This window comes from Chelonia mydas, chromosome 10 (assembly GCF_015237465.2).
Source record: "Chelonia mydas isolate rCheMyd1 chromosome 10, rCheMyd1.pri.v2, whole genome shotgun sequence".
NCBI lineage: Eukaryota > Metazoa > Chordata > Testudines > Cheloniidae > Chelonia > Chelonia mydas.
The window spans coordinates 54154486-54173866 of NC_051250.2; the positions used below are offsets into that span (position 1 = coordinate 54154486).

The window sequence follows — 19381 nt, forward strand, 5'->3', positions numbered from 1 at the left end:
GCACTGTAGATGTACGTCGAGCCAGAAAGAAATAAGAAGGGGGGGGGGGGGCGCACAGGTTGGCTTGCCGGGAGGTGAGGGATGGAAGTTTTCTCCTCCTGTTTTTCCTATAAAACATGCTTTTGAGTTATAGCAGTTTGGGGCACATTTGATGAAAGTCAGACAGCTGAAATATAGGCACAGCTGCCAGATTACCTTTGTTAGTTAAGATCCCCTAAGTCACCTCTGTTCTACTTAGAAGACCTGATTTACAATAAATAAAACCTGTTCGTTCTTTACCAAAACAAGCACGTCTTAAAAACTCCATTATTTCCATTGGTCAGGACCTAATTAAAAACACTTATCTAATGTCCTTAGTGGCAGGTGCTTAAAATAGGAGGCAACCATTAGCACATATTCATACTATTTATTTATTTTTTTAAAATAAGCACCCCTCCTCTTCCAACATGTTCTAGACAGTTTTATTCAACTGAGGCGTTTACTTTTAGCTCCAACTGCAGCCACATGACAAACTTCTACAGCAGCTCCCAGCTTCTTCAGTTCACCCAGCCAAATCATCTGTTTGTAGGACAGGCGATCATTGGGACCCTTAACTTCCACCAGCTGAAATGTTAATGTTAAAAAAAAATTAATCTTATCTTAGGTTTAGTAACTGAAAGCATCAACCAGGCACATAGTACCAGCTGTTTGGATAAGAGCATTCGTACCTTTCACTGTAAGAATGGCTGTTAAGAGGAAGCTGTTGCAGTTTTTAAACAAAATTTGAATGTGTGTGTTAAAGGAAGGCCATTAATTACAAAAATTAACTTCCAGTGTTTAATCATCAACCTCTGTTTATAACTTGTCTGTTAAAGGACAGTTAGTAACTGGATAGCTAAAGGTAAAAGTGTTACACTAGAAAATCCTATTGGTCAAAGAAAGACTCTGGGACCTGTGTGTCCTGAACAACCAAGTTAAAGTATTTTATATAATCCACAATTCCTAGGGAACCACTTCCAGCAGAACAAACAAGGCCTGTCTTGCTGAAGACCAACTTTAAATAGACGTATGTTCATGCAAAGTCCCAGACAGCTGGTTTTTGGAGTGATTCCACACTTAAAAAAGACTCCCACAGCCAGGTTCTGGCCCGTGTCCACTTTTAGTACCTCTTCTCTTGCCCTTTACAAGAAAATAAATCTTAATGGTAAATCTGCGTGTTTAAAGGTACCATGCAACTTATCCCCTAGCAGCCCAACGCATCATTTTCTGCTACAGCTATGCTACTCTAACCTCTGCCCACCCTACCTCAGGGGTGCTTCTCCTAGTTGCATTTTTAGGTTTATCTTCTATAGCAATGCTCTACTACTGGTGGGTAAATGCTATCCTCAGTAAACTGAACAGAACCTAAAACTATACCAAGTAACTTCTCGTTCAAGTAAAGCTTTCCTTACCACTTCTGGGAAGACCAGTTTGGTGCAAAAGGAAAGTTTACAATCCACTCTAGTAAGCTCTCCCCTCCTCTCAATTTACTTTTCACAACTGTTAGCCAGCCACCAGGTTCCTTACAAGACAAAATTACATTTACCTTGCCTCTCTCTCTAGTCAAAATGGCTCTAACAAAACTAAGGCTTTTCAGTACACAGTTCTGGTGGAGGATCCCAGCAGGAAGAGTAAAGGCTTCTGCCACTCTGGCAATAAACCTTATGGTCAGAAGTTCTTGTTAGGCAGAGGGGCCCTGTACTCATCTGCGTAGAAAGATTCATTGGAAGTATTTCAAGACAGCTACTACCAGGCTAATGTGCGTCAGAGGACATAGGGTACTGAGAAGTGTTTACTTCCCTGCTGGTCACCTTTACTCAATCCAGGTGGTGTAGCAGAGCTACAGCACTTACATATAAATAACTGTTCATATGCCACCAGTCTGGAGCGCTGCTGGAGTAGTTTTCCTTTAGTATACACCTGCAGTGTAGATAATTTGGGGGGAGAGTTTATTACCCACCGTACCTTTTCAGCTATCGTTAAAATTAACTCATAAATCCATACTAATCCATCTGTCTTTATAGCTTTTTTTTTTTTTAAGCTCAGGGCTACAGAAATTCAATACAAAGGTGACCCAATAATTCCAGACTGGTGTATGCAGATATCTTTACAAGTAAAAATTCTAGATTAATAGTGTTGGCAGAAAACAATTAGGTACCCATAGCACGGAGCAGTATGCTTGATAATGAGGTAGTATGAATTTCCACACAACAGGACCAATGCCTACTTCTCCTGCATGTGCACAAACCAGAGCAACAGCAACACAGTCCTGCACTGTAAATTACGTTCCTTTAATACATGCCCTGCCAAACAGTACAAGTTCAGCTACCCAGTGTCCCTGGGAAGAACTCTAGCAATGAACATTCTACCCACTGTCGGGTTTTTATTCCTCTGTCCACCTGGGTGTTCACTGAAGACCTGCATGTGGGATGGGAGTAAAGTAGTGTTTGATTACATACCACAGTCTGGGTAAAAGCTGCAGAACATGCAGAGCTATAGTCAGCAGTATGTGTAGCACGACCTGACCTCTCAACATTACTACACTGAAATTACTGTAAAGCAATCATGTGTGGCCCCTGAACCATTTGGCATTCATCCACAGAGACCTACTTGGTCATTTAATGCTGGCTCTCTTCCAACTAATAAACTTCATTAAAAGGCACGCTAAGATGACATCAATATTTTCCATATAAGCAATTGCTACAGTGTTATGCCAAGCTAGTGCACAGGTCTATGAATAGCCTGTGGGCCACAATACACAAAAAGTTTGAAGACCCCTGCTATGACAGATGGAAGCTTTTCTTTTACTTCCATGCCATTTAGGATCAACTGAGTATTTCAGTTTAAGTTCAGGGGAGTATCCCTAGTATGGTGCTTTCATGCCAAAGACAGGAACATACCTTGAAGCGGTGCTCTTGCGTACTCCACACGACTAGGTCAGGAAGACCCCCTCTGCAATGGCGCAGATCTTTGGAGAGCCTCCTACATACGCCACTTAGAAAAGGTCCCCCAAAGCAAGACACTAGACTCTGCAAGTACATTAATAAAGAAGTGTCTTTATCTTGCCATTTCAGTCTTGCAAAAGTAAGCCAACTTTATGCCATTTCTCTGTTTTCTTCTTTGCCATTTGCTTAACACATCTCACATATTCCCTGCAACTAGCCTCCTCCAACATTCCCAGCTTTGGTACAGGAAAACTGGCAACAGGGTCAAAGAGTACTTCTATGGGCAGGGTTACACTACCGTGGTAAATCAATCTAAGTTATGCAACTGAAGTAGACGTAGTTAGATCCACTTACTGTGGTGGCTACATTGCACTGTGTCGACAGGAGAGCGCCTCCCATTGACTTCCCTTACGCTTCTCGGGGAGGTGGAGTACACAAATCAATGGGACAGTGCTCTCCCATCGATTTAGTGTGTCTTCACCAGACTCGCTAAATCAACATTCGCTACAGCAATTTCAACAGAGCTGATCTCATACATGTAGACATGCCCTATGGACCAAAACAGAACACTGGTCTAAGCACTAGCTTAAGACTTGGGGGACCTAGATTGCCACAGAATTCCAGTGTGACTTTGAGCAAGTTGCTTAGTGCCTCGGTTCCCCATTTCTCAGATGGAAATAACAGCACTTCCCTAACTTACTGGGGTGAACACTAAGTATTGAGGTGCTCAGATACTATTGCAATGGGGGCCATCCAAGTCCCTAGATGGCTAGACACAATTGTGACTTAACACTAAGGGCTGGATTCACAAATGGAATCTCTCTCTGGCCCAGTGTTGAAGCTGTTTCACTGTGGATAAATAATGAAAGAATCATTGGACCAGATTGAGAGCGAGCAAGCATGAGGATGACACTACAGGCTGATGGTTAGCACACTCAGCTGAGAGGTGGGAGACCCAGGATCCAGTGCCCTGCTCCAAGGACTTTTTAAAATTACTATTGCAAAGGGGAACAGCTTCAACAGGAGAGACTGAGGGAGCCCCTCCTCAGAATATCCCATAGTTCAGTGGTTAGAGCACTCACTTGGAGGGTTTCTGAGTAGCAGCCGTGTTAGTCTGTATTCGCAAAAAGAAAAGGAGGACTTGTGGCACCTTAGAGACTAACAAATTTATATGAGCATAAGCTTTCATGAGCTACAGCTCACTTCATCGGATGCATGGAGGGGTGACAACACTTGGAGGGGTGACAGATACTTACTGAAATCCCTTCTTGCCCTCAGGTGGGAGGGAGACTTGACCCAGGTGAGTACCCTAACCAAAGCTATGGGGGAGGTGGATCTCCCCACTGCCCCGCTTTTTGCCAAAACAGCACAGGGTCTAAATGCCCTGAGAAGGTTCCCCCGTGAGAATCCCAAGCAGAGGAAGGTGCCTCCCTGCAGCTCAAATTTAGGCACCTATCTCCAAGAGGAGTGGGGCTTAGCACACTTCTCTCCCCTTGACATCCCTCATTGGCTGGCTTATGCGAGAAGCCACCCAGTATGCTGACTTTTGTGAATCCCATTCTGAGATGCCTTCCTCCGCCCCCACTCATTGTATAGGAGCCTAGGCACTGAACTCAGGCTTTGTGAATCCCAGTGATGGTCTAGGTATCTAAAAGTTAGGCATGGCCATACTCGGGGTCACCAGGCCTGGTTCCTTAATGAATCTAGGCCTAAGTGTGATAAGATGTTTGCTATTTTACCTGAGCCTGCTGGAGAGAAGTAAACCGGTCCCAACTAACTAGTGCTGCTGCTTTTCCCTCTTGAGCATTCCAGACATTGGCAATCATCTCTTTCAGGGTCTCTGAGGAAGCTGTGTACAGTAGCTGGAGTCTAGATTCAATGGCATCCCTCCTCTTCTCATAGAAGCTGTCAGTATACAAATCCAGGGGGAAGGCCTGTATGAAAATGGAAACACACTCCTCAGTAGCTGGAGCCTGACAATTCAAGGGCACTTGGAGAAATGGAGATTCTGAAATTGTAAATGCTCTGTTTTGAATGTTGGGCTACAATTTAACTTGCAGGTTTAAGATAAGTAATTTAAAAACACAGCAGTCATCGAAATCTTGATTTAATGGAATAGATTACACTTGCACTTACACATTTAAGATTACTGCACCAAACACTAACCACATTCAAGAGCCTAACATACTGGCCTAATGAATCACAGCATTTAATTAATAAAGAAGAGTTATTTCTAGGATCTTGCTAATTTAGCAATGTTTAACCTAAGAGGCTCCCCTTTTATCCAGACATACCTCAAGGTCCAGAAGTGTAGCTAAGAACCTGGGGCCCCTGTTGGTACTACTAAACCGTTCACGGTAATAGTCTGCACCAAGAATGTAGACAGAGAAGAAAATATTCCCCCTTGAAATGAGTGACAAAGAAAATGACAGTCTGGGGAACATGCGTTTCCAGAAAGTGTACTGAAATGTCAAACATCACTACAGTCTGCATGGCATTGTGCCAGTCCATAAGATGGGGAGAGAGCAATGGTTCTATTTTTCTGTCTGCAGAGAGAACAAAGGCTCTACAGAATAGATGGGTTTTCAAGCAGAAAACTCCCAGCTCCCATATTCTCAGAGTTCCCTCCCCCTATCAGTTGCCCATCTAGTCTCTCATGCATGTGCTCGCTGCATAGTGATGATGACTGAAGTTTGGATTTCTGATTCACACTTTCAGAGCACTTCAGAAATCTGGATTTCAATCTTACTCCCTTTGCTGCTGCATGTGAGCTCAGAGCACAGTGTAGGAACCAGAAGCAGGGAAGGAAGAATAAAAGACGGGAGAGGTGAGCTTTCAACCTCTTCTCTGCTGAGGCATGAGTCTCCTGCCACCTTTAAGCTGCATTAACAAATGAAACTCGCTACACAAAGGGCCAGGTACAAAAAAGCTAAACAAACAGCGTTGTGTTTGGTTAAATCCTGAGTCATCCTGGTTACAAGCAGGTTCTGAGAGTTTGTTTTTTTTTAATTGGGAATGATGTGTGTATAACAAGATTAATTTTATAAAAGGGAATGGATTTATGAAGTGATGAGCTTCAGTAGAGTTTAAGTATAGAGGAATGCAACACTGGCAGAAATCATCGAAACTCACACAGACCACTCACTCACTCTATGTATGTTTGCACTAAGTTAGAATCGTGAAATTTGGTATATTCACATATGTGCCTCTGAAGTCAAAGAAAAGCTGACTTCTCGTCAGAGGTCACCAAAAGATTAATTTCTAAGGTTTCAAGCATACTATGGCCTTACATATGTATTAGAGGGCATGAGGCATCCACTCTGGAAAAATCATGAGCATCAAAGATCTTCAGTACTAGTCAGATTTTAGTCAAGAACGATCACCAACGGTAAGTGAATGCTGCACACTAACTGTGCCTGCCAGGGCAAACTACTATCAACTAGCAATGAAGAACATTTCAGTAACAGGATACAACCTGCCATCAGATAAAATACTGTGAATCTAGAACAGACTGTAATATATGTTTATCATAATTATCTCTTTTTAAACAAACCTTTGGATAGAGAAAAATACCCTTCACAAATACCTGATAAGAATTTCTGAAAACATCTGGTATGCCATCCATGAAAATAATGTCCCACATTAGAAGGCTATAGAGTGTACTAAACGTGGACCCTTCTCCATGAATCCCTGAAGGACAAAAATCACATTCAGATTTCCAGTCATGGAAACACAGATATGCACATTTCAATCTCTGAGTAGTTAAAGCAACCTCACCTGAAACACAGATTACAATGTTCAGCAAGAGCGAAGTATCATGTTCAGGATTACACATACACGCCATCAACAGATACTAACACTAAACAAAATGTAGTAAAATGCATTTTAATGGCATTGATATCACTTTCACAATTTCCTAAGGGTCTTTGTTTAATGCCAATATACTTGACTAAAAAAATTTAATCAAGGCAAGACCCTTCTGAAGGTTACCAAATAACTACATTTTGGACATTTCAAAGTCTTAAGAATCTTGTCTATTACCCAAAACACGCTACAGCAAAGGTTGGCTGCTCCACTCCATTTTAAAGGGGATTCCAAGGAAGTTCAGTTTCATGGCTGTCAGCACACACTATCTTCGTGTAGGCAGGAGTAGGGAATCTGGCAACACCCACTAATACACCATGTAGCATGCATGATGTCACTTGCTGCTCCACCATTCTCTATAACTTCCTCACTGATTCACTGGTCCAACAAATGCTTCACTTGGTTCCCCACTCCACTGTTTGGATCTCTGGCTATGATGAGGGTTGTTACAAAGCCTGACTTCTTGGTTCTCCATTAAGACACAATATTTTTAATGGCTGCCTACTCTGTTGTACTACACTCAGATTTTTAGTGCCAAGATACAGATAAAACAAGAAAAAGATTACTAGTCCCCTAATCCTTCTGAAACTGTGGGGATTATGGTAAATTTCACAAAGTTATGAGCAACTGAAAACAAAATAAAGGAATCTGTTATTTGACATTAACTAAAGCAGTTGCTGATGCTCTTGCTATAACAGAAGTATGTATGTCTACTGTTAATTGCAGTGACCCTGAAATGCCAGAAGACTAGGAAGAGATGATCATCTAGTCTAGATAATCACAATGGGATGTCTATAAAATCCTTTTCTATACAATTTCCTCAGTGGCACTCTTGCTCCTGCTGGCACTCAGCCACTTACAGTTACAGCTTTTGGAATCCCAAACTCCTACACATGTGTGAATTACACTATTTTAAGTAAAAGCCTATTGATCTGAAAGACAAGATGAGAAACTTCTAATGCACTGGGAGATCTAGAAAGATAAAGGAATATTTTTTTTCCATTTCAAAACTGCAACTGGGATGTGGAGGAGAAAAGGAATCAAAGTCCAGGAGAAAGGCTCTAAAGTCCAATTTCCAGCTACTTTTAGGAAGGAAAAAAAAATCAGCACCGTTTCACTGACTTTCAAACAATGGGAGCATTAACTACTAAAACTGGGTTAAAAGACTCTTTGTTGCTGATACTCCATTCCTTAACATTATTGCATTGGCATAATAAGAGAATTGTTACTATTACCCTGATCAAAGCCATTCTGTCTGTAATGCGTTAATGCCAGCTCCTCAACTGAACACATGATTGTGGACAGAGTGAAGTCTCCTTCCTCTTGATCATCATCGTCCTCCACTAGAAACACAGATTTTCCCACCCCTGTCTGGGGACACATTTTTCCTTTGATTGTAACCTGAATACATCAAAACAGCTAGTTAATGTCCAATATTAAAGGTGAACAGCCTTATTTAAGTATCTTTACCTCTACTAAGGGATACACAGCTCCCTAGCACTGCTTTTACAAAGAGAAACAAACTTCCAAAAAACAAGTGAAATATTGGTCAGCTAAAAATAAAGAATTCATAGTTTAAGCTGCCATTTTCTGGACAGCCATTTGCTAAAGGAGTCAATTTTTGGATGACAAAATCAGACTGAAATGGCAAATGTTCATAAAGGAACCACACTAGCACAGCTTCTGAGTTGAAGGGAATGTCAGGAGTCAGGATACAGGGTAGACTCCTGTCCCAAGTGAAGTCAATGTCAAACCTTCCACTAATTTCACCAGGGCCAGGATTTCACCCATAATATCTAGCAGGTTGCACACACAAAAAGCATTTAACTATGAAGTTAATCAAGAAGTAAATTCCTGCTCATCTTCTTGGCAAAATTTCCCAGAATCAAATATTAACACACCATGGGACTGATCCTTGCCCACTGAATACTGATGTACACCTGTGTACAATAGGTGTGATGTCCTACCACTATGGTTTGGTGTGCTTTACACGCACTGTGAACAGGTGTAAATGACTACACAGGGCAGGGGAGAATGAAGCATAATAATATCCATTCTAATGTGGAAGTTCCTGCCTCCAGTGGATCACAAACCTGATTCTACCAGTCCTGCATTCTCACAAGCCCTTCAAAGAGAGCGAACAAACCCCCAATGAAGTTGGTAATATCTACCCGCATGTTACACATGGAAAACTGAGGCCCAGTGAGATTAAAAGTCATTCAGTAAGTCAGAACCACAGTCTGGAAGGGAGCCCAGGAAACTTCTGGACACAGACAGGAACATTTTATAGCTTTACTGGTAAGCTGGGTCAGATCTACAGTTAGTATAAATCAACACAGCTTCACTGAAATCAGTGGAGCTCTGCTGATTTATACCAGCTGAGGGCTGGGCTCATTGTGTTACAGAGTATATAATACAAATGCAGTGAAGTACACACACACACACACACAGTTTCCAGCATTACCATCCCAGTCAGAAGGAAAAGACTGCTGGAACTGGTAGGTTCTCAGGAACCAGTTTTGCTCACATGTGTAACATCTTCCACAGTTATGACAGGCAGCTCCTGAAAGAGGCTCTTGAACTTCTTGCCGCTTGGTGAGTCTCTCAAACGCAGTGCACGCTGGTAGAGAGAGAGTCGATGGCCTGTGCGCACAAATGGATCTGACAGCCCTTTTCTAATGCACTCAATAGCCTAGGAACGAAGAAGATTTCAGGTAATGACCTGGGAAGAATATATGAGTCTAAATCAGATGTTCCCTAAGGCTCAGTAGAAATAAAGAGCACAAAGAAGGAAAGCAACAGAGAATAAAGAATGGTGTTAAAGAGGAATCTATTTCCTTTCTTACTCTTATTATACTGAAGAAACTCCTTTTAATTGATATTTTGCACGGACAAAATAGCAGAAGACAGCTTCAGAGTTACTAGAGTTACTCCCCATTTACACAAGTGAAACACGAAACTAAAATCTTCCCAAAAGAGTACTTGGAAATGATAACTTCTATTCTGTAAATGGATGCAATTAGAATGAAATATTTTAAGTGTCTAATACTTAATTCAAAAACTAAACTAAAAATGCTCATGCCATATACTTTTGACCAAGAAAAAATGTGGCCAGGCTTTTCCCCCACCACCCTAAACCACTGCAATGCACTTAAATGTACCAGCTAAGCAAACAAAGACCTGGAGAGGATCAAAGTAATCCATTCAGAGTAAGTGGCGGGCAGGAATGAAGAGGAGGGTGCCATTGAACACGCAGGATTTAATGCATATAAGTCTTGATTCCCAGCATTGCTATCTGGTAGTAGCAGCCAGTTAATCTGGGCCAATTTTTCAACAAGGTGACCCAGCTATTTTAACAGCAGTTTAATTCAAGAACAGGTATGCTAGCTCATGGTGCAAATATATGGAGGGTAAAACTGAGCCCAGCATAGGCCCTCTGCACTACTTCAGTCTTACGAATGGAAAGATGGTCTGAGGGTTAAGGCACTAAATTGAGACTTAGGAGAACAACTGATGCATCCGATGAAGTGAGCTGTAGCTCACGAAAGCTTATGCTCAAATAAATTGGTTAGTCTCTAAGGTGCTACAAGTACTGCTTTTCTTTTTAGGAGAACTTGGCTCTGCCACAGACTTTCTGTGTGACTGTCGGCAAGGTACTTCATACTTCTAAGGGCATCGCTACACTTGCAGATGTAGAGCGCTTTTAAACCAGCCATTGTAGAGTGCAGTAGGGAAAGCGCTGCAATCTGTCCACAATGACAGCTACAAGCACACTGGCATGACCACATTAGCAGCTCTTGCAACAGCCACAGAGAGCAGTGCATTGTGGTAGATATCCCAGCATGCAAGTGGCTGCAACGTGCTTTTCATATGCGGGGTGGGGGTGGAGTGTGACAGGGAGTGTGTTGTGTGTATGTGGGGGGAGAGAGAGGGGAGAGAGAGTGGGTTTTGGGGGGGCTGAGAGCATGTCAGCATGCTGTCTTGTAAGTTCAGACAGTAGCAGACCCCGCTCACTGCCTCCTTCCCTCACACACAGCATTCCACACTAATGATTGCTTTGTCTCGGAGCAGATAAGCAGCCGGCTGTCAGAAACGGAGCTTTCAAAGAGCATATCCGCATTCCTGCAGCGATTCCAAAACAATGACAAGAGTGGCCACTTGACTTAAGGGGATTATGGGATGTTTCCAGAAGCTGATCAGAGTGCAGTAATGCAACACCTCGTTCACACTGACGCCCAGGTGTTTCAGCCAAGGCGCACCAAGTGTTAATCTTCTTGCCGAGGTGGAGCACCAGGAGCGCGCTAGCCATGGAGTCAGAGCACTTTACGTGCCTTGCCAGTGTGGACGGGTAGCGAACTAGGGTGCCCGGGGCTGCTTTAATGCGCTCTAACTTGCAAGCGTAGGCAAGCCCCCAAGCCTCACTCAGTTCTCATGTAAAATGGGAACACTAATGCTTCCTTTCTCACACCTTCTATTTGTCTTATATTATTTAAACTGTAAACTATTCAGAGCAGAGACTCTCTCTTACTATGTGTATATATAGTGCCTAGCAAAACTGGGCACTGATGAAAGTCAGGACTTGTAGGAGCAACTATAACACAAACAACAATAGATCAGCTGCCAGGCAACTACAGCCAGAGTCTCAGCTCCATCTGCAAACCAGGGAGAGAGATTTTGCACCAGCTCTGAGTGGGCTGATGCAGATGGGGTAGGAGAAGGGCAACTGGGTCACACTCAGACTTTGTCTACACTGGTGGCAGCATGGAGGATATGTGTAGCTCCAAGCTGCAGTGAACAGCAGGCTGCATCCACGCTGAAATGTGTAGCTATACACATCAGCAAAAATCTCTGGGGGGGGAGGAGGACAGCAGGGAAAGGCTCTCACAGCAGGGAGCTGCAAATCCTTTCTCCACTGCCTCCCCTTGTCAGAGCCTTTCCCACGCCTATCAGTGGGGAGGCAGCAGGACACTAAACTGCTAAAAACAGTGTAGGCGAGGAGGCGCTGCTGCTGCACACAGAGAGCCATGTAGTGTATATACCTCAAGGTTATGGTGTGTCTTTACTCGCCAAAGCAGTGCCTCACCAGCTACACTGCTATGTATATCATTGATGGGGGTGGGAGGGTGCCGTGCATGTATTCTACACCCCACCGTAAATGTAGACGTAGCCTTAGAGTGCTGAGCCACAAAATTTGGAGCACACAGACTTCTGCTGCTGGCTGCTTTATCACAGTGATGTCTCATGCACCAATAGCAGCACCTGCTTACTGAAAGTAGGTGGAAGTCAAAGGAGACCCAGACCTGCAAATTGGTGCCACTGGTTCCACCACAGTCTGCTGCAAATGTCTGCCTAAAAGTGCTGGAGAGTTCTGTAAGATCTTATATAATCATTACATCCAAACATGCTATGCCATTCCCAAGCTGTTACATTTCTCTCCCTTGGCCACCTGCCAACTAATCACTTAGAAACCCAAGCACTAGTCTCCATGGACACGGTGTCTCTGAAAGCCTGAATTGTATCAGGCAGCTAGAAACTGGCAAGTTTACCCACTGCACAATTAATTTGCTTTTAGAAACTCATCCCATGGAGGGGCAAGGATGTCAGGCAAAAGTGGACCAAATCCCTCCCCAATGTACTTCCAATACAGGCTCCAGAGTTCCACACAGTAGGGATAAACATGGCCCACCACATGTCCTTTACAATGCCTTATTCTGGATCCTAACTTCTCACTCAATCTGAGACTGATGGGCTGTGTTTTCTCTGCATGGATTTTGGGCGTAGTTCAGAGTTGTGGCATGGGAACTCTAGGGCTAAGGCACGGGCAATGTTGCCCCTGGAAGAGCTGTTTGTGGGGAGTGATTCTGGGACCACTAGATCTAAAAGCAGGAGTCTCTACTACTTGATCTAATGGACCAGGTCAATTAGCTCAAAAGTGGTAGCAAAGTCAAACCTCTGTACGTAGTCTAGCCACTAAGAGGGCACAGAGCGTATGTCTACCCTGCAGCTGGGAGTGTGCCTTCCACCCTTGGGTAGACAGACTGGCACTAGCTCAGCTTTAGTAAGCATACTAAAATATAGCTGTGTGGAGGTTGTGGCATCAGCGGAGGCTCGTAGGCCAACCGCGCTCAGGCCCAAGGGATCAGGTCGGTCCAAGCTCAGGGAGCTAGCTTGTACTGTTCTCCAGTGGTAGAACATGCAGTTAGGGGATACCTGCTTAGTGCGTTTCAAGTGCTGGTGTAAATTCAGAGCCAGTCGATCCCACCATCGTCCTCTGCTGTCTATACAATACACTTCCTGAGACAAAAGATTCTGCAGCTCTTCCACGGCCTCCTACAGCAATGCAAAACCCTTCCATTAGATGACACAGGAAAGCAAGCTGAAGCATTATACAATTAAGCCAGTTACATTGCCCATAGCGCTGTAGTAACACAGTACTATTATCCTTCCAAGTGTCTTGCCTCCTCCTCACTGGCTAATTTAACTCTCAGCAATTCTCAGCTCGAGTGCTTTTTACCCTTTAACATCCCTTTCTATAACAGCTCCTATGAACATAGAGAGAGTCATTTAGACTTACAGAGAAAATGCTTTTTCCCTTTTTTACTTCTTTACGATATACAAAGAAGGTCTGAAAATTGCTTGCTTGTTTTTTGGTTAAAGAGGTTTTCCTAGTGTTTTTCTTTCTATTATAAATTTATGTTCCATGGTAGGGAACTCTTAAGCTGGAGATTCTTAGTCCTCAACTGAAGAGGCAGAGCATTTCATAGCCAGCTTCCCCTCTCACCCTCAAGAGTATGTCTTTACAAGGGGTTAACAAAATCCAGTGAAAAGGAGGTATCTTTAAACAGTCTAAATAACAATCCCTCAGTGTTAGACTCTTGCCATGTAATAATCCCCAATTGGATCTGCACAGAGTCTTCCAGCTATAACAGCGAAGTCAAAATCTAATGCTATGCAAGAAAAAAAAAAGTGGAAAAAAAAAATGCTGAAAAACCTCTTACAAGCCTTATAGCTCCTAATGCAGGAAGAAAAATGGTACACTGTTTTTTTCTTCACAGGTTACCTTTAAGCAAAGCTGCACAAGATCCTATCATCTCTAAAGCTACACAACAGATAAAAACATCACTGACTATTGCAATGTCAAATCCTTCTACAATATTCCTGTGAACTGTATCATTAATGAGGTCTGACACTGTGCAGTTATAATGTATTAAGACTGCCACCCACAGAAAATGTAGGGATTTTATACCTGAGAGCCAGCTATAGTAATTTCATTACAGAAATATTAGCAATTAAAAATGAACCACAGTCTTGCACCACTGCTTTACCTCATACATATGAAGTCTCTGCAGTATTTCAACCCCTCGAGAGAGGATCCTTGTATACATCCACCCAACCGTAAAACGTCGCAGATACTCAGGTAAGTCTCTATGGCATCTTAAAAAAAAGAACACATCAGAGATCATTAAAATAGGAATGACTATCCAAATCATTCAGACTCTTTCTTACAAAGCACACAAATAGTCAAGTGCTTATAAAAACAAAACACATGAAATATATTTTAAAATGCAGTAAAAAGAATATTAAGGTTGCAAAGTCTACCACTCCAAAGTTAGCACGTGACAGAATTAAGGTGGCTGGTGCAATGGTTTAATATTAATATTTTGGCAGCCACGTCCTTTGGTTCAACAACCAGTGAAACTAAAGATTCACAGATCATAGGGTCAGTTAAAAGAAAATTTAGTTCAATCATCTTTTTTGTTTGTTTTCTGTTTTTGTTTTTTACTTACAGGTGTTCTCTACCAAGACAGAAGGTCAGCTAGCAGACAAACAGCTGGACAAAAGGTCACTGGCTGAAATAGCTTCTCCTGTCCTAACAAATGTATTTAACTTACAGATATTAGCCATCTTTTTTTGATGGCATATACTATTCAAGAGCATGATCTCACTGAAGGGAAATTTTGCCACTGTCTTCAACAGGAGAAAGATCAAGCCCCCCAAATGACCCTCCATGAATATGAGGTTAAGTCAGTTGCCATGAGAGTGAATATGATGGCAAACACAGGGCTATGATTTTCAACGTATCATCAAGCTACCAGACAAATAATTAAAATGAAAACTGATGAAGGACACTTGAACAACAATACATGTATGTTCCGTTCTCAGATCTTTAGTAATGCTCCCTGAATAACACCCATTTGGAAGTTTCAGCAGATGAATACCCAGTATGTTTTCCCATAACCTTTGGAACATTACTTTGTTCTTTGTGAATTTTAAAATCTACTGACTGCTGTTTGCCTAGCAGCCATAAAGACAAACTAAGACAAGTGAAAAATAGATTCTTATTCTCCTTCATTTTGGCATGTAGAATATGGAGCTGTTTCAGTGCTTTATCTTTGTCTACCAATTCATTCTGCACTTTTACATAAAAAGTCTCTCCAATTTAAACCATTTAAAAGCTAAACAAATAAACCAGGAAGTTCAAAGCTTTTAAGAACAGTGAAACTGCTGAATTCAACAGGCTTGGGTTAGAAGAATCCAAGCCTACTTCAGTAGGAGCTGCATCAAAAACGAGATCATGTATCTGCTAGTTGCATGTGAATTTCAGCATGCATTTCTGCTTTAGTACCTCAAAGAAGGATGATTTTTCAATTCATGCCAGGTTTCTTTGGCACACATATAGAGAGATTTAGCTTCTGTCCAGTTCCCATTAGCCATTGCAATGGCTACATCATTTGACAAATGAGCAGCTGTAGCATATCTAACAAACAAAAAAACCCAAACCACAAATACAAAAATAAATATCAGGTACAGAGACAGTTAATAGTTAAAAATAACTCATTTCCTTTATACAATGTTATCTGATTTCCCTCCCACCCTCATCTCCCAAGGCATTAAAAAAAAACAACCCACAAGGCCAACTTTATTCCTGGAGTAATCTTCTGAAGTGAATGGACTATACATCAGGGTGCATTAAGTTTAAAATGTTTCTCTAGTATAAAACATTTATATCATTTTCTCATTGTTCTATGAATTTATTCTAACAGCAGGCATTGCAATTTAATGAGCAGCTTTCATCAGCAGGTGACCATGAAGCAATGAGGTAAGCTACTTTGATTCAGAATGTAAGGCCACCAAACATTACAAATTTTGGGAGGCTTCTTAGCAGATTCTATATTAACCAACCACAAATATACTGTTGTGTGTTTTCCTCTGGTCTTCTATATGCCCTATAATTTATGACAATAGCACCGACAAGTTGACAAGGTATAGCCAATAATAGTGCTTATCTAGAAATAAACACACGGGTGTCATTACCGCATTTCACATGCTGTCTCCATGAATCAGTTTCCAGATAGCCAAAGTTCCTCCTACCTGATAAGATCTTCTCTGTCCTGGAAGATTGCTGTTTTCCTATTTACTGTGTAACTGGGAAACACCGTACGACCCATGTTTACCATAAGCACGGTGGAAAGCTGGCCTTGGCCACCACTAGCTGCTTCCTCATCCTCCATTGAATCAGTCAGTGAGAACAGCAGTAAAACTCGAGAAAATACTGCTCGGGGGCCTTTACAGACTCTGACAGACTTCCCAGAAAGGTCCTTAGCCCTAGAAGCCAAGCAAAATGTTTATCCAGATGTAATTTACTTCCAAACCAATTGTTATACAGCTTGATTTTCCCTACAGTATGAAGGAGCTTGAGAAACTACATAGCATACGTGGTCTCTCATGAAAAGCCAGATATATGGACTTAATACATAGGAAATATAACATTTCAGTAAGTGAAGTGGAATAACCTGACAATATATATGCTCTACAAAAAGTAAGATTCTCTCTCTGACAATGACTTACTGCGTAACTTTGGAGAAGTCAATAAAAATCAGGTCCTAAAATGGAACACTCAAAATTGAAGGCACTGAAAATCAGAGGCCATTTTTGAAAATACATCCTTTCATTTCTCTGAGAATTTGCAAGACTTAACGTTAACCAAATGCTTTGAGATTTTCATATGGAAGATTCAGTAGAATTGCAAAGCATTATTAATTATTATCATTATTGAACTTACATTCAAATTTATATTTAAACCCTTATTACAGATTTTCAGTGAAGCTGACAGAAATCTGGACATTCAGCCTCAAATTTAAAATGCAGACCCCACAGTAATGTGTGATTTTTGCTGAAATACTGTAGTGGGGAACTTATGGCCCGTCGACCAAATCCAGCCTGCTGCTTCATTTCATCCGGCCGGCAGCAAGTTTCCGAAAGCGACCAGCATGTCCCTGCGGCTCCTAGGACCAGGGGCGATCAGGGAAGCTCCATGTGCTGCCCCTGCCCCAGCACCAGCTCTGCAGCTCCCATTGGCCAGGAACAGTGACTAATGGGAGCTGCAGGGGCAGCACCTGCGGGCAGTGCACAGAACGCCCTGGACCCTCCGCCTAGGGGCCAGACACACCAGCTGCTTCCGGGAGCAGTGTGGAGCCAGGGCAGGCAAGGAGTCTGCCTTAGCCCTGCTGTGTCACCAACCAGGAGCAACCTGAGGGTAAGCGCCACCCAGCCGGACCCCGCACCCCAAACCTCTTCTCCCAGGTCGGAACCCCCTCCCGCATCCAAACTCCCTCCCAGAGCCCGCACCCGAACCTCCTCCCGCACCCCAACCCTGAGCCCCTTCCTGCACTCCAAGCCCCTTGGCCCCAGCCCAGAGCCCCCTCTCACACCCCAAACTCCTCATCTTCAGCCCCACCCCAGAGCCCTCACCCCTCCTGCCTCCCAACCTCCCTCCCCAGCCCTGTGGGTCAATGGTCCCTGATAGAAAAAAGGTTCCCCATCCCTGCTGTAGTGGATAATTCTTCTATCATAGGACGTTGAACAGTATACAATCTTGTATATTCCACATATACAAAGGGCAGTGAAGGATAGAAGTCTGGCCATTATTGTGAATTTCAGTGATATTTCTTTTCGGTACAATGGTACTTCAAGAGCGTCTACAGCTACATTTCTTTTAATACAGTTTACAGATGAAAAATCCAAATAAAAAGAATTTAAACAATTGTCTAAATATATATCTATCTGCTAGACCATCACAGACTTCCCTGTATGTGAGAATGTAAACAATTATGGAAATGGTAGTTACTCCTTAATCCTAAAGATGCTATTATTTTAAATCCGCACCCTGGTCCTGTGGAGAAGTAAAGATCTCATACTGAATAAATGGGTGGTGACAGTCCAATCTTGGGTGAGTAAATTTGTACAGAAATGTACATGCAAGAAAAAGTGCTTTAAGACAGATCAGTGGAACTTTAAGGTAGCAGTTTCATGTACGACTAAAGTAACGTTAGGAGTCTTTTGCAGTAAGCAACATTCTAGTACACATCTGTGCCACAGGCAAAATCCTGAAGCCTTTACATGAGACATGTGAATTTAACAGGACTACTCACCTACAGGATCAAACCTATCTCATAAACCTCCACTTACTTCAATAGTTTTATATCCAGCACCCAAAAAATGTTTAGACAAGAAAAGCATACAAAGGACAAAGACACATTATATCACTTAACATGTTAAAGGGGGCATAGGGAGAGAGAGAGAGATGGGAAGAGAAGGAGGGAATTACAAGGGCTATTTTAGAAGTAAGGAAACTCAATGGGAACAACCATCCCCCAGCAATATAGAAGCTTTAGCCTTCTCTCTTAATAATATGAAAATCAAGAAAAAGGAAGGCAAAGACACATGTAAATAATAGCGGAAACTATAATGGAAACAGCAAGAAGATGACAAAAATCTAGGGCATTTCCTGTATTTATTTAAAGGTGTCTGTCTCTCAGGATTCAAGGCTTCCAGAAAAAGATTCTACAGATTTTCCCAGTAATGAGAGCAAGTCCAGAAGGCACAAATAAACTCGTTGAAAATAAATGTATACACTGATTCTTTTAAAACAGATGCTAACAGATCCTACCCAGCTCACAAGTGTTACTGTAATTAAATTTCTTTTGCTATCAGCCACAATTACACAGTAACACTGGTTTCCACAATTCCTTACTCCTGAGGGTTTCCAAAAATGTAATGCAGTGCAACTCTCAAAGATTCTTTCAAGTTCTTATTTTAGTAATTTTATTGTTATATTTTTACTCTCCCCCGCCTTGTTCGTGATTACCTCTTGCAAGCTTCAAAATAACATTTCTGAACACAGGCTCAGTCCTGCCAATCACAGAAGCAGTTCTATGAAGTTCAATGGCACTGCTCACATACATAAATGTTTGCACTATCAGGGCCTATCTTTGCCCTTTTTTGTTTGGACAGTGTAGATTCCTCCCACCCCACCTCATGTTTTTTGAGACCAAGCTAACACTGGATCTTGTGATATAGTGGTAATACCCACTACAAAGAAGTAACCCCTTCCCAGGGTGCCTCTCTCATCACTAAGGGCATGGCTACACTGGAAACTTCAAAGCGCTCCCGCGGGAACACTCCCGCAGCAGTGCTTTGAAGTGCGAGTGTGGTCACATGCGAGAGCTGGGAGAGAGTTCTCCCAGTGCTCCTGGTAATCCACCTCCATGAGG

At 42.4% G+C, this 19381-nt stretch overlaps 1 protein-coding gene across 20 annotated transcripts in view; it reads right to left on the minus strand.

Moving 5' to 3' along the window:
• Nucleotides 1-394: 394 nt before the first annotated feature.
• Nucleotides 395-19381, minus strand: part of FAN1 (FANCD2 and FANCI associated nuclease 1) — a 45391-nt gene continuing 26404 nt past the window's right edge. For 13 of the 20 annotated variants that reach the window (XM_037910768.2, XM_027827301.3, XM_043524171.1 and 10 more), the window contains 10 exons: nucleotides 16200-16433; nucleotides 15454-15585; nucleotides 14153-14261; nucleotides 13038-13157; nucleotides 9355-9519; nucleotides 8063-8228; nucleotides 6550-6653; nucleotides 4703-4897; nucleotides 2919-3047; nucleotides 395-603 (listed from right to left, as the gene is read on the minus strand). In XM_037910768.2, the coding sequence (XP_037766696.1) occupies nucleotides 466-603; nucleotides 2919-3047; nucleotides 4703-4897; nucleotides 6550-6653; nucleotides 8063-8228; nucleotides 9355-9519; nucleotides 13038-13157; nucleotides 14153-14261; nucleotides 15454-15585; nucleotides 16200-16433 (1492 nt within the window). In that variant the 3' untranslated portion in view covers nucleotides 395-465. Of the gene's footprint in view, nucleotides 604-2918; nucleotides 3048-4702; nucleotides 4898-6549; nucleotides 6654-6740; nucleotides 6823-8062; nucleotides 8229-9354; nucleotides 9520-13037; nucleotides 13158-14152; nucleotides 14262-15453; nucleotides 15586-16199; nucleotides 16434-19381 lie in introns of those variants that run through there. The other 7 variants (XM_043524173.1, XM_043524172.1, XM_037910777.2 and 4 more) reach the window with 5 other exon arrangements.